We start from the raw sequence: 15,735 nt of genomic DNA, 5'->3' as shown, positions 1-15,735 counted from the left end.
AAATGACAAAGAATTAGACGTGAAACAAACCTTTTTTTTTTAAGAATAAACATAATATGAACAACTTAATTTATTTTAAAATCACTTTATTATTATTTTTTTTCTTCTTTAAATAACTTTATTAGAATCTTGGTGCAAAAAGGAAAAAGAAAAAAAAAAAAACTTTGTTGTATACTCTTTTTTAAAGTCAAAAGTTGCCATATCTTTTGCTTATATATATATACTAAAATAATAATATATTGATTAGATGATGATGAATGTAAGTTGTAGATTGAATCTATGCTAAGTCATTGTATATATCTTCAATTTAGAAATTAAAGTGTTTTACAAATTATTACTATATTTTTCATGAAATATTTGTTGACTACAAATAGCATTGGTTGAATTGTCTTAATCAACACTAGAATCTTTAATCACGTGGTTAATAGGATAATTTGAATGGCAAGTAAAAATATGATTTCTTTTTTATTTGATGTATGGTGTTCATTCAGATCTTGATTTGTTTGGTTTCATATTGAGAAGTCTTATTTTGGATATTAAATGTTTCTTATCAAAGGTGATTCAACCGTTTATATTTATCTTCAAACGATATATTTATTTCACTATTTATATTTATCTAATTTTTTTATTATTTAAACAATAAAAGATAAGTGAAAAAAAATTAAACAGCCCAACAAGAAGATAAATAGAAAAAGAAGAAATTAATTATTGAGGCTATTTATGTAATAAAGTGAAAAAACATGGGCCATTTCAATCAAACTCTTCTATTCAAAAATTCAAAAAAGGTGAATTATCTTTTACCTAACAAATAGGTAGATTAGCAAAATATCCAAGTCATTTTCTAAACCTTTTCTAAATAAAATCCTTGGACCATTATGCGCCTCACTTGATCCACATAATTTCACCCACCTTTTTTCCAAGTAAATAAAAAAGAAATCCAATAGATTTGAAATAAAAAAGTGTTTGAGATTAAGTTGATAAAAGAGTATATAAAAGTTAAAGTCATGTTTAAATATGAAAAAATTAACGTTAAGATTTTACGAGTACGAATTAAAATTCAGACATTAAATATTTTTTTTTTAAAATAAAATGATTGAGATTTGAAAGAAAAAAAAATTGAAATCAAGTCGTTAAAAAAGTATTTGAAATTAGTTGAAGTCATATTTAGATAGATATGAAAAAAACAAGGGGAAAATGTCAAATATACCCTGAAATTATCATAAATGATATGCAGATACCATTCGTTATACTTTTAGGACATTGGTGCCCAAGTCGTCAAAAAACTAGAGCATATATACCCTTTATACTAACAGACACACACGTGTCATAATCTTATTCACCGACCCGACATTTATTAAATATCGAATTGACGGATAAGATTGCACCACATGTCCCTATTTAGCTAGCGTTTGGCCATATATTTCCAAATATTCTTGGCAAATATTATTTGGGTGAAATTTCACCATGTGTTTGGCCATAGTATTTGGGAAATATATTTCATTTTGTTAGAAAAATATGATTTATACCTATAAGTTTTAAAAACTAACAAAACTAATCATAAGTTCGTATTACAAGTCAATTGGATCTTCGTTGCAACAAATAACAAGTAGTGTCCATGACACTAGAGCAATGTGGTAGTTTGGAGCGAGTGCAACAAGCATCATTCCATACATCGTGAAATAGACAAAGCACATGACTTTGTTACCCTGAGCCGATTGTTCTATCATTTTCATCAACAACCATATCATCACTTTCATATTCACTGAATATTTCATCACTACTTTGGTGTTCACGAAAAACATTATGTAATACAACGCAAACAACTACTATAGATGGTATTTTTGTAAAAGATAAAAGTTTGGTGTAAAATTTCAATTTTCAAAAGATCCCAAATAGTGAGATTTGGCCCAAATACTAGAAAAAATTAGTATTTGGGATATTTTCCAAAAATATTTGCCAAATAATGGCAAATTGTATGGACAAACATTATTTGCCAAATTTTTCTCCAAATATTATTTGGGAAATCTATGGCCAAACGGGCCCTTAGTCTTCCGTTAGAGTGAATGACATATATGCTCTAGTTTTTGGACGGCAGAGGAATCAATGTCCCCAAAGTATGAAGGAGGGTATAATGCATACCATTTATGATAAGTTTGGAGTATATTTGTCATTTTTCCCAAAAAACAAAGTTAAGATTTTACTAGCGAAAAATTGAAAAATAGACTTAAATATGTTTTCGATCAGTAGCTCAAAGTTTGAAGTTGAAAAACTGAGTTAGACTTATAAATACATATTTATTTTAAATTTAAATACATATTTATTTTAAATTTATCTTCATTTAAGAAAATATTTTAAATCAATTTATGGCCAAACAATTTTTTATTAAAATTTACTGCAAAAAAGAATTATAGATGGATATATATGTGAATGTAAGATAAGTATGGGCTAATTTAGTCATTTACACGTTAGATCCTAGGATAATTGTCGGTTTTGTGTTATTTTCGAGGTGCTTTTTTTTGCATGTTGAGTATATTGTGGGGCCTACAACTACAGCATTTAGTGCTAACTTAAGGACACAATTTACTCTCATAAGGTACCAATTCAAAATTATAAATCCCGTCACAAAGCGGAGTGTTGGTTAATCAAAAAATTATATGTTCGAAAGATATGAGTAGCGAAAATAAGTATGTTAAGATGAATATGTAGTATGTTAAGGAGAAATAGGATTATAAACGAAGTTATTCAAAATAAGATGAAAATAACCTTTGTGATGGATAAGATGAGAAAAACGATGATTGAGATACTTCAGATATGTGAAGAAGATGCACAAATATATCAGTGAGGAGCTGTGAGTACAAGGAGAGGTAGAGATAGATCAAAGTAGTTTTGAAGAAAGATGATTAGATAAGATATGACACAACTCGAGAATATAATTCTGGATAAAAAAAAAAAAGGTCGAGGATTATGGTAAAGTGTTGTTAGTAAGTAGTCGAACATTGTTTAGTTTCCTTAACAAAGTACTGCTATTATTACTTCACTACTGTATTGCTTTTTCAATTTAGTATTATTTGTTGTTTGCTATTGTATTGGCTTTACCTATTTGATTTTTATATGCTTTTACTTTAGTCAATAATCTATGAAAAACAATTTCTCTATTTTCACGAAGTACTGATAAAACCTATATATCTAAAGTTAATTATGAGGCGGCTAAACTTTAAAGACTTTGTAAATTTTGGCTGTTTTTAAAATATATGTCCTAAAAATGGGTTATTTAAAGGTGGATAATTTCAAACTTTTGACCTCGTTTGCTTTATGGACAAAATTTTCGATATAACAAGCTTTTGACTTTCAAAATAATTTCTTTACAAAGCAAGTGGAGATAAAAAATTCAATACCGCCCATTTTTTCGAAATCATTTGGTGTAATTTCTCGAGTAAGAATGGCTATTTTGTGGACTTGGTCCTTTAAATATTAGTCTGGCCCATTACAAGAATTTAAACAAAGGCCCAAAGAAATAGATATACAACTAGTATTTCCTCTCAATAGGCATTCTATATACAAAATTGAATGTAACAACATATTACCAAATTCGTGTTGGATAGATTCATTAAGAGAGGTAAGTCGCTTCGAACCAAGAAGTACGAGGAATATGTAATTAAAGATGGATAAATTTCAATCATCATAGTATATATTGTCTAATTTGATATCTTAATTTTTCGTGTTAGAATTGTTTATTTTAAAAAATTATTACTTATTTGGATGTTGGAGTGAGTTGCCATTTGCTTCGGTGAATTGTAATAAATACTAACATGTTGTTATCTTTGATGAGTTTTACAAGGTTTTAAGAAGCTAAAGAATGAATAGATTCCTCGATCCTAACATGCTAAGTATGGTAAGAGGACACTCACATAACAAATGAACTGAACAAGTGAATTGAGAGGTGTCATTACTTCTCAAACAACTCAAAAATCACCTTTAAAAAATGATGAATTTCATAAGCACACACAAATAATAAAACGAACAACAATTTTTCCACATGTTTGGATGACTCGTGCTCTAATGTCATTGACTCAGAGTCATACATGATGCTTAAGTAGTTTGGAGTTTGCACATTTTTATACATCGCTAAATCGAAAAATCGCAATTCATACATTTGTACATGTTCATATTAATGGTCAATGAACCTTTTTTTTCTCGATTAACATATATAAACTTATGATTTAAATACTAATGTATTTAGAGAAGTTTCACAAAAACTCAAAAATTTGAAAGATGAAAGGGCTCCCAATTATAGCACGTGTTTAGAGGACATTCACATAAAAAATGATACGAGAATTGAATATGTGTCGATACTTCTCAAACAATTTAAATGTCACTTTTAAAAGCAAAGAATTTCAACACTTTCTCAACATGTTTGGATGACTCGTGCTCTAGTGCTAGTGTGACATATGGTTATAAATGCCCATTTTTGATCGAGCTCAAAGAATTTTCCTTAAAAATCTCACACCATTAAGAATATTCAAATTTTTAGACTTTGTTTGAACACTGAACATTTTTTTCTATAAGATTTTTTTTGAAAGCAATGGAGGCAAGAGGCCGTTGAAACAGTAAAAGCTTTTGGCCTGCCAAAACAAATAAACAAATATTACTTCAGCCAAACAAAGCCTTATTTCCAGATAAACATTTGCAATTTGCATCATAGGTGTAGTACAAAGTGCTAATATTGTTGTACCTTGTAGACTGAAAATGACTATTTGTCAGCTTCTATTTGTCTTCTCTTCATTCACTCCTTTCTCTCCATTTGCTGCCTAGTGTAACCTTCAGCAAATTTATATTCCTCTGCTTATTAACCTCATGGCATCTGAGTTTTTTTTGGTTTTATGTGGGAAAATTCTATTCCCCTTTGTTTGTATTCCTAAATCCAAAGTCCTAATCAGGAAAAATCAAAGAAAATTAGAGATTCTTGGTGGGTTTTGTGTGTTTTTCTTGTTTGGTTTATGGGGTCTCTTGATGGAACATAAAAAATGCTGAAAGGTACTTCCTTTTTCACAGTTATGCTTTAAGGTTTTGCTCATATTTGTGCTTCTTGATTATGTAGTTGGTGGGTTTTATGTATTTTTCTTGTTTGGTTTATGGGGTGGAAGATAAAACAAGCTGAAAGGTACTTCCTTTTACAGTTGTTCTTTAAGGTTTTGCTCATATTTGTGTGTCTAATAATGTTCTTGGTGGGTTTTATGTAACTTTTTTGTTTGGTTTATGGGATGGAAGATAAAACAAGCTGAAAGGTACTTCCTTTTACAGTTGTTCTTTAAGGTTTTGCTCATATTTGTGTGTCTAATGATGTTCTTGGTGGATTTTGTGTAACTTTTTGTTGGGTTTACTGGGTGGGGTGGAAGAGTAAAAAAATGCTGAAATGTACTTCTTTTTTCACTGTTATTCTTTAAAGGGTCGTTTGGTATGTGGGATAAGGATAATCGCGGGATAAAATTTGGGATTAACTTAATGTCATTTTTGGTTTGAGGTATTAGCTAATCGCGGGATTATTTTATTCCACCATTTCTACTCAAATAATCCCGTGGGATATCCTTGCTTATCTCATCTCGCGTACCAAATGACTTATAAGGTTTGATCATATTTGTGTTTTTTGATTATCTCCTTTTTGTTCTTGGAGTGTATGTTGCGTAGTTGAAGTCATTTTTCTTTTTTGGATAATCGTGATGTTCTGGCTAGTTTGCGCGATTTCCACTAGCATCTGCGATCTCTAACTAGCATAGGTGCCGATTAACTATGTACACAAGGCTTGGACAGATGGGAAAAAATCACCTAGCGTTTGAGAATTGAACATGAGACCTCATGGTTTTCAACTCACGTCATTGACCGCTAAACCACTAGGCCACACCCTTGGGTGTGTTGCATAGTTGGAGTATTGACTTAGGATTATTGGGTTTTGGTTGGAAGAGATATGATTTTACATTTTAAAAGTTTTTTCTATCTGAATTTCATCTATGAAGATCAAAGAAATTCATTGGTTCTTAGTGAGTTTTATGTGTTTTTCTTGTTTGATTTATGGATTCTCTTGTTGGAACATAAAACTAAATGAAAGGTACTACCTTTTTCACAGTTGTACTTCAATTTTTGCTTATAATTGTGTTTCTTGATAATGTCCTTTTTTGTTCTTGGAGAGTGTTGCGTAGTTGAAGATATTCAACTCGGAATTTTGGAATTTGATTAGAACATAGATGAAATTAACTTTTTTAAAGTTTACCGTATCCCAATTTCATCTATGAAGATCAAAGAAAATAATTGGTTCTTGATGAGGTGTTATGTGACTTTTCTTTTAGGTTTGACTTTATGGGTTCTCTTGATAGAAGATAAAACAAGCTGAAATAGTACTTTTTTCATTTATTCTTGTTAATGGTCAGAGGCAGATCATGATTTGAAGTTTATGGGTTCCTACAACAAACTCAAGTTAATATATAATATAGCTAGATTTACAGTAAAATATTTATAGATATTTAGAGGATTTCTTTACACATATATAGGGTTTGTGCAAAAACTACTGAGTTCACGTGAACCCACAAATTATACTGCAGATCCACCCCTGTTTATGGTTTGCGTATGTTTATATTTCTTGAGTACTTCTGTTTTTGTTCTTGGTTGATTGGTTGCATAATTAGAGTATTTACTTTGGAAAGTCGGTTTTTTGTTGGAAGAATGATAAAGTTGATGTTTTCAATGTTCTAATGTTAACAGGTTCGGTTTTTTATTTCGTTTTTCCTTGTGTTTGATCTCTTTTGGTGGAGCAGATATTAAGTTGTCAATGCTCGTTTTGGGAAACTTAAGTTTTTATTCACATATAAGGTTCCGATCTCCTTTAGTTACCCTTTTTTGTTGAAATACTTGATCGGAAGCTAGAGCATAGGTACACTCAAGCACCTAGGCAGCTACTAGTTTATTAAGATTTGCAGTTTCCGTTTCCCCTATATGTTTTGGATGTGTACGTTTGGGGAGAAAAATGAATATTGAGGATTCATTTAGCCGACTTCAACTTAATTGAATCCGAGACGTAGTAATAATAATAGTTGTTATGTGTTTGTTTCTTCTTTTTTCGGGAGCATGCAAAGTATTGGTTGTGGCAGAATCAGTACTTCTGATATTAACTGGCATTGAACAATCTCATTTCTTGGATTTCATTTAGGTGGTCTGATATTCTAATCTGAGAGAAGATGGCCATGTCACTGGAGGACCTCCTCGCGAAGGAAGGATTCAATAAGAGGATGTCAAAAACGATGCCTAGAGCTTCATCGGGAACAAAGGGAAGAAGTGGCCCTATTTACCGACTTCAAGATCCTCATAAGTTTGTTGCTTCATCTGGCACAAAAAAGCCGGAGAGGACAAAATCTGATATTCCATGCCATGACTTGAAAAGTAAGCACAGAATGGGTTCTTGCGATATATCATCGGATGTTAAGAGAATAAGCATTAGTTCTTTTGATGAGTTTTTATCTGCCGAGGCTTCTCCAAACAATGAGATAGTTGAGGTCGGAGAGAGAAATGATTCAAGATACAACCGTATATACTCAAATCGAACTTACAGAAATGAGAGTGGTGAAGGTAGGTCTGGTACCAGAAGTGCTGAGGACGCAGAATCAAAGAGACAATCCTTCGGAAAAGATACACAAGCTACAGCAAAATGTCTCAATAAATCTAGTAAAAAGGTTTTAGAACATCCAAGCTTTAAAGATGGTTATCAGAAACATATGGAACAACCCGAGACCTCAAACAGCAGATCAACTAGAAGTTCAGTAACCAACAAAAGCTCCGATGCAACTACAAGCCTAAGGAAAGCTGAGATTGAGCACACCGCAGCTATTCCTGCTCTTGATGAACTTGCTATTCAGGCTGTAATCTCTATCTTGAGCGGGCATATAAAACATTTTCTCCTAGATGAGGATTTTAGGACATCACTTCGTCACAATAGCTTCGCTTCGTTAAATTTTATTGGATTTGAAGAAGGTCTGAATACTGAAAGCAAGATCATTGCCACTCTTGAACAAGCTATAGAAATAGTAGAAAGAGCTGCAGAGGATTGTGCAAATGAGAAAGAGCTTAAGAAAGCCTCACTGCAGCTTAGTGTAATCACAGGGTTGAATTCAGACGAGTTACGGGATCGATTTACGTCCGGAATTCCCAATTCTAAATTGGCAGCTTGTGCACATCTGTATCTCAGTGTCATATATAAGATACAGAAGAAGGACCGTATCGCTGCAAAACACCTCCTGCAAATTTTCTGCGATTCGCCCTTTCAAGCAAGGACTAGTTTGTTGCCTGATTTGTGGGATCGCATGTTTCTTCCTCAGCTTTCACATTTGAAGGTCTGGCATGATTCAGAAGCTAATTTTCTTGGTGACCTACGTTATAAGTCAAGGAAACTGAAGCTGCTTGACAAATTATACAGTGAAAATCTGGACAAAGGTACTTATCAGTTTGCAGTTTACTACAAGGATTGGCTAACCGAAGGGGCTGAGATTCCTTTAGTTCCTTCTATTCAAATTCCTCCAATATCTGTTTCGCGTGAAGGTTCCTTTAGCAACTCTTCCCACTTAAGTAGTGGTGTTGGCGGTTTCTCACCTCAGCCTGTTGTCAGCAAAAAGTTGTATGATGAAGTATTCCGTCGTTCACATAAACTAGGAGCTGAATCAGAAGAGCGCCAGGAAGAAAGCTATGAAATTAGTGTGAGGAAGCCTGCTAGGTTTGCTGCTAAAAATCTGGTAGCATTGACATACTCTGCTGAAGTGATTAAGTGTATAGATCAAGATGCTGATCCTGGTGCTACAGTTGATTCAGTAAGTGTTGAATACATTACTTCAAAGAACATGGATCAGTATGTGTAAATTGTTGGTTAAAATCCTGGCTAAGTTTCTGCAACATTTTGGCTGGTGAGATTTGAAGCAAATGAAATTCTACATGGTCCATTTTAGACGATAAATAGGGGATGTTTGAAGGATCTAGATACTTTAGCTCCTGTATTCCAACTTACCCTTGGATTCTTCAAAATCTATTTTGTAAACCAACTTGTACTTTTGTGAATACTTTTAAATTTCCGTCACCTGCATGTCATTGTTCTTTCAGCTGTTGATGTTATTTCTTAAATGCTCCGTTTAGGTATGGCTGTACCTCATAACTTAAGCTCTTATGAAGTCACTACGACAGTGTCATTTAACTTGAAATGGATGATAAGCAGTCTTGTCAAAGGCGCTTTTAAGCCCAAATGATCAGGGAGGGCGCCTCGCCTTGCTTAAGCTGTGTTTCACGGTATGCAAGGCATTAAGGCGTGCGCCTCATTGCCAGTAAGTCCTACTTGAGTCAAGCCTGAACTATAAATATAGTCAACAAGAGATAAATTAATTGTTGATATTTTGAATGAATTTGTTACTTTTTTCTTGCATTACATATATATTTTTACTTCTTTTTTTCTCCGTTGGCCTTTTTTTTCACTAAAAGCTCACACTTCCTTTGTACCTTTTGCTTAAAGCCCCAATAGACCTATAGCACTAAAAGCTTTTTGCCTTTGACAACACTGATGAGAAGCTTGCAGAGTTGAACGTATGTGCCTTTTCTTTTGATGTTGGAATTACCGAATTAAGACATGCAGCTTGATTGTACTTTTTAAATAGTGTTTATGATGAAGAAAGTAAATAAAACTTGTCAAATCTCTGTACTAGTACTCTATGCAGCTCTAAATCTAGTGAGTTAGGATCTATGCTTGCAAACATTATTATTCCCTCTTCAGATTTTGCATTACATAAGACAAGTTACACCCTGGGGGCGTTCTGATGTGTAGTATGGTGCATCAACCGCTTGGGATGCGGCGGGGGTAACTGATTCTCCAGAAGAAAATTTTTTCATGGAAATATTTGGAAACTCTGATATGAAGGAAACAGCTCCATTAAAGACCAACATGCTGGATTCATTTGCACCTGCAGATCTGACCAAGTTCATATTCATCAGGATAACAAAAGCAGCTCTTGAGCAGGAGACTGAGGAGGTAGTGCTTCCTGCTCAAGGTAGGTGAAAGTCATCTTTGAGAGTGTTCCCTACTTCCCTTTTTGTTGAGTAATCAATTAGTTATGATGATGTTTTGAAAATGTGTAGGAGTCAATTATGTGGGAAGAACTTCCACAAACATTCCACAGGAATTTATCTGCCCTTTGACTGGACTTATTTTTGAAGATCCCGTTACCCTTGAAACTGGCCAAACCTTTGAGAGAGCATCTATTAAAAGCTGGATTTCGAAAGGAAACAAAACATGCCCAGTAACACGAAGATCGTTAGAATGTCAAAATGTGCCCTGCAGTAACTTCATTTTGAAGCGTGTCATCACCAATTGGAAGTCAGAACATTGGAGGCAACTTCTGGCTTATTTCTCTAAGTTAGCTGGAAATTCAGGGGGACATGGTTGGTTGAAGAACGAAATAGCCGTTTCCGTGTTGGAACAACTACTTATTGCTTTAAATCAGGATCAAAGAAAAGCAGCTTTAGTGCAGCTTCTATCCCTCGGAAGCTTACAGTTTCTCATCGAGAGATTTAATCGTGGAAACGCAAGGGAGAAGATATGTGTTTCTGTATTACTTTGCTCTTTCATTGAAGCTGACACTAATTGCAGAAATGTAGTTGCTAGAAATGTTGATAAGATACGTCTTCTTAATCTTCTTCAAAGAGAAGAGTTGGTATTAAGGAGAAACGCCTTTTTACTCCTGACTGAACTCATATGCCTTAACAGGTACTTGTTTTTTCAAATGTATTCTCTATTACACACTGGATTCTCATTTATTCGCCTCGTGGCATGCATAGTATGTTCTATTTTGGCAAAAAATAGAAAAGCAGCTGAGTAAGTCATACGTCATTGAAAGATAAAGAATTAGTTCTGAACTTTCATATTTGGTCAGGCGAATTTGCATGGAGAAATTCGAAGTCCATCAATAGAGATTTAGAGCACATCAAGTTGAAGCTCAAGAGCTCTTTTTAGCAGATGCACAGTGAAAAATCTAAACAATGTGATATGCAGATTTTACTTTTAAAGAAAAAGTGATTCTTTTACTTGTTAATGTCCTCACATCGAGCATGATCACTGATATGTTTTACATTCTTTGTTAAAATGAAACGATCTGGCTACTTTGTCAACAAACACATTTGAATATGTTCTGATGCTTCTTTTTTGCAATGGCATGAGTGGAAATGTAGTCACTATATACACTTCACAAGAAAACTGTTACTTCTTTTTCGGAAAATGGAATATTAGCTTATTTGGATTCATGTATCCAAATGAATCCAAGTTACAGGTCCGAGCAGTGAAATAGCCACTGATGCTTGTGTCAGGGTAGGCTGTACACATTACACTCCCTTTGGGTGTGGCCCTCCCGTAGACCCTGCGTGAACGTGGGGTGCTTTGTGCACTGGACTGCCCTTTTTATATCGAGATGAAGCTTGCTTTGCAATTAAGATGCCGAAATATTCTATATTTGCTGGATTATGATGCAGTTTTAGGGGTTAATGATATTTTCATTAACTCTGAGCCGTGCTCCCATATTTCAGGAGAAAAGATGCAAAGTTCTTCCTTAAAAGTCTTCATAAAGATAACATAGTCAAAGCGATGCATGATTTGCAGATGTATCTCCAGGATTGTCCATGTGAACAGAAAATCATGGTTGCTCTGCTGCTCTTGCACTTCAATCTTCTGGTAGGTTTCAAATTTGAAGTTTTCTCTAAAGAAAGTTCATGAACTTTTTCATGGTTCGTCCACAGTGCTGCTTATCTCCCATGAAGTTACTTTTAATTGCTGACATCATGCCTTAATTGTTGTTCTTCTAATTTACATTAGGTCCGTATAGGGATAAACATGAGATACGGGGAATCACTAGTTTTAGAGAGCTCGTATTCTATCATTAAAAAAAAAATTATGTACCAGTACTGGACTGAAATTTGTTTGAATAAAGTTCAATGGATATAGATTATTATTCGTTCCCAATAGCCACGTGATGAAATTCTTAGGGTGATGATACTCTTATTACACTCGTAGTTTTTGAAGGATGAGAACCAACTATGTAGCATCTACATTGAGATGTATTATACACGTCATTCGTCTGATCCTTTTGTAGGAAATCCCCGTAATAACAAACTTGCGAAATGGGTCTGTTTATCATTAAGAATGCGCCGTTCCTGACCTTGCTTCACTTTAGTTGCTATTTGAACAATTAAATGGTCCGCATGGGGATATCATTTCTCTTCTGCACGTCCATGGAGTTTTGAAAAATCCAAACATCTCAAAGATAGATGAAGAGGTAGAAATTTCTCAAATGAACCACACTCCTTTGTATATGTCAGGAGTCCATTGATGAGAAGGGGCTTGGGAAAGCTTGAACCTAATATCATATAGCCGATAATTACTATGTTCGTGATCGAGGAATAGTTGTTGTAGCTTTTGTTACTTGCTTAAGAGGCATGCATACCATTTAAGGTCACTGTTATTTCAAGCAAGTTTATGACAGGATTTGAATCTTTCAGGCCGAAACAGATATGCCTAGCACATACAGAGATGATGCTGTTGATGCTATGACTTTGGCCTTGGAAAGAAGCTTATCCGATGGAAGGATCAGAGAAATATGTTGCAAAGCACTCCTTATTCTGGGAGGGCATTTTTCGTTCTCGGGTAAGATTATGACAGAGGATTGGATCCTAAAGCAAGCAGGGTTTCTTGAAGGCTTTGGAGTAGAATATACCGTTGAGGAGCAGAATAATGTGCTTGCTGATGCAACTGTTATGAAAGTACGTGTTCGTCTTTTGTCCTGACTGAATTCATATAAGAAGTGACTTTATTGGAATGCAAAATTATATAGGCAACCCTAACTCGGTTGGGATTGAGGCGTGGTTGTTGCAAACTTACATGAATTTCATTTCCTGGAGGTTGGTTTGGGTGAGACGGTGAGACATGCCTCCCTAGCCACAATCCACGAGAGGCAAGAGACCTTAAAAAGTGCCAAATTGAATGAGATTTTTTCCCAAGGCAGTATCTCCCTGTTATTTGCTTAATTCCACCATACTGTAGCAACTGTTGACATCAAAAAGCCCCTTGGAATGTCCCTTCAGACCTTCCAGGAGAAGCAATATCAATTTTTTTTATGTATACGTAGTAGATGAACCCCTTTGGTGAAAATCCTGTGCCATCACTGCTAATAACATCTGTGATGACATTAACCGTCCCAAACTCAGTCGACCAAGCTCAAACCTGGATTCACATAGGAAATAAATTTTCTTTTTTCTTGGAAATGGAAGCAAATTTAGAGCTGTGACGCAAGAAGTCAAACATAGTTACTAGCAATGCATGATCATGGCGTAGAACGCAATCTAGCTAGTGTAAAGCATGTCATTCATGGTGCAAATACTCTTCCTCATCACTGAAAAGCCCAGCTTCTGTCTAGCAAGACACGGCTCTTCCGTCATGTCTTAACCCAAGACTGTTACACAGGTTCATCATTACCTTGACATACCTGTGTCAAACCGGTGTGTATACTAATGTTAGCAAAAACTTGACGGACCACCCAAAATACTCAATACCACATCTTGTGAGGAACAAAATGAGCCTTTGCTTCAGTCAGTTTAGGAAACATCTCGTCATCACGATACTGCTTTCTTTCGTTCGTTTCCAAGTGTGCCAATGTCCTGCAATATGAACTTTTCTTTTATTGCACTTATAGTCGTCACATAATACTCTAATTCTCATTACATTTTCACTCATTCTGTAACCATTATGAACTTTACATACTGTTTTTCCATGTCTGTAAAGTGTACATGACTAAAACACAATAAATTATCAGACGGAGGATGAAGAACAAGAAGCCAGGGAAAAGTGGTTGTTAGATGCATCAGCTTTACTCATTGGCAGTGGCAAGAAGTCATTGGTGGAGGCTCTCTCAAAGTGCTTAGGTTCAGGAAACTCGGAAATGGTCCGAATCTGTCTAACAACGGTCGCGTGGCTGAGCTCAGCACTTGCTTTACTGAATGACTCGGAATTTGAGCTATCTGCATTTTTAGCTGTTATCACTCAGCTGATAGAATGCTTACAACATGGTGATCTGATTGAGCATAAGGTTTTAGCTTCAATGTGTCTACTCAATTTCAGCAAAATTCAAGGTTAGTCCTTTTCGTTCCGAGCTTCTGTTTAATATCTTTAGATTGTAGCAACATGTTGTTTAGATATCCCTTCGAGGACATCCGATAAAATTGGAACAGTACAGAGGTTGTTTAGCTGATACAAATTTTAGTTTCTGGATAGTTTAGCCTATATCTAGGAACTTTTTCTACATTACGCTATGGGAAAACTTTTCAAGTATGTGTTCGGTATGAAGGAAGCCATTTTCCATGAAAAATGTTTTTTAGTGTTTTGTTTGTGACCGGAAAATATTTTCTCAAAAAATATATAGTATTAAAATTAATAACATTAACAATCGAAGAGTGTTAATACGAGATTTTGAGTACTAAAGATTAATTGTAATGTCTAAGGGTTAGTTAAAGTAAGTAATACAACAACAACATGACTTGCTGAGACTGACAGTTCGGTCACCAGGTTCATTTGAGTTTTGTGTAAGTTTCTGTGTTTTGGAGCCTTTGAAACTTGAACGGCTTCAATCAAAAGTTCAGCAAGACAGTAATACAACAACAACACACACACTGTAATCCCACAAGTGGGATTTGGCGATGGTGATGTGTACGCAGTCTTACCCCATCCTTGTGAAGGTAGAGAAGTTGTTTCCGATAAATCCTCGGCTCAAGTAAAACATATCAAAATAAGAGTTAAAAGTAATATAGAGTGAAAAGTTAAGATTGTTGTAAAAAATGATTTTCGCCCATATTAAGCGAGTAAAGTTATTTTCCCCATTTTGATGAAAATTGTGCTATGATAATCAAATGCAAGAATATGACTTCCGTCCTCCGAACAACCCCAAAATTCATCCCCATTTTGATGAAAGATATTTTCACGCACCTCGACTAATTCTACGAAATATCTGTCACCTCTCAATATCTCATAATTTTGTCAAGTATTTCCTCCTTAGCTGGCTTTACCAAATGTCACTTTCATGTTTGAAATTATTTAGGACCATTTAATGTTCAAAACAAAAAAAGGCACATCAAAGACGACTTTTCTCAAGGGGTTTGGTATAGTGTGGCAATAATGCTCTCAATTTTGTTTTGTTAGGAAGTTAGACTGTTTGAGAATATGTGATTCTTAAAATGGTTTCTAACCTCTGTTACTCAGACTCTTCAAAAATGTCATTTGATGTGTGTTGGATTTTCGGAAAGTACATGTATTTTTAGAGAATTCAACATGACTCTTCAAATATGTTGCATTGGATGCATGCGTGTCGAATCCTCAGAAGTAGTGCATTTTTGGAGGATTATGACACATATGTGATAGTTGACAACATTTTCGAAAAGTCCGAACCACATTACCTTTTTTACCTCACATTTGTTGATTTCTATCTATTTAATTCTGAGATCTTTGCTCCTAGAATGTAGGGTCTTATTGATGATGGTAGCTGAGGATTTTGTTGGTCCACTAGAAAGCCTTGTTGAAGTTACATGGACAGCAAAAGAGCTTTATGCCATTATTTATCGTGCCGTGGAGGAACGGTAAAGTTGTTTCTGCTCCGTTTATAGGTCACAGGTTGAAGTCGTACA

General features: G+C 34.7%; 1 protein-coding gene across 1 annotated transcript; it reads left to right on the top strand.

Annotated features, from left to right (window-relative positions):
- The first annotated feature begins 4,946 nt into the window (after window positions 1-4,946).
- Window positions 4,947-15,691, top strand: LOC125835858 (uncharacterized). Its single transcript, XM_049514962.1, has 12 exons — window positions 4,947-5,034; window positions 6,342-6,389; window positions 7,199-8,884; window positions 9,166-9,173; window positions 9,245-9,315; window positions 9,845-10,067; window positions 10,156-10,783; window positions 11,596-11,644; window positions 11,681-11,740; window positions 12,565-12,825; window positions 13,875-14,190; window positions 15,567-15,691. The coding sequence occupies exons 3-12, from the start codon at window positions 7,227-7,229 to the stop codon at window positions 15,689-15,691; spliced, it is 3,399 nt and encodes a 1,132-aa protein (XP_049370919.1). The 5' UTR covers window positions 4,947-5,034; window positions 6,342-6,389; window positions 7,199-7,226.
- The last annotated feature ends 44 nt before the right edge of the window (window positions 15,692-15,735 follow it).

Source organism: Solanum verrucosum, unplaced genomic scaffold, assembly GCF_900185275.1.
Source record: "Solanum verrucosum unplaced genomic scaffold, falcon-dt-bn FXZP01000284.1, whole genome shotgun sequence".
NCBI lineage: Eukaryota > Viridiplantae > Streptophyta > Magnoliopsida > Solanales > Solanaceae > Solanum > Solanum verrucosum.
Note: the sequence above shows the minus strand (reverse complement) of the source record. Positions and strands in the feature narration are given on the sequence as shown.

Coding starts and splice junctions, on each gene's coding strand:
- LOC125835858 (XM_049514962.1), top strand. CDS start 7,227: ATGGCCATGTCACTGGAGGACCTCCTCGCGAAGGAAGGATTCAATAAG. Junction 11,645..11,680: donor GTCTTCATAAAGATAACATA/GTCAAAGCGATG, acceptor ATGTATCTCCAG/GATTGTCCATGTGAACAGAA. Junction 12,826..13,874: donor CTGATGCAACTGTTATGAAA/GTACGTGTTCGT, acceptor ATAAATTATCAG/ACGGAGGATGAAGAACAAGA.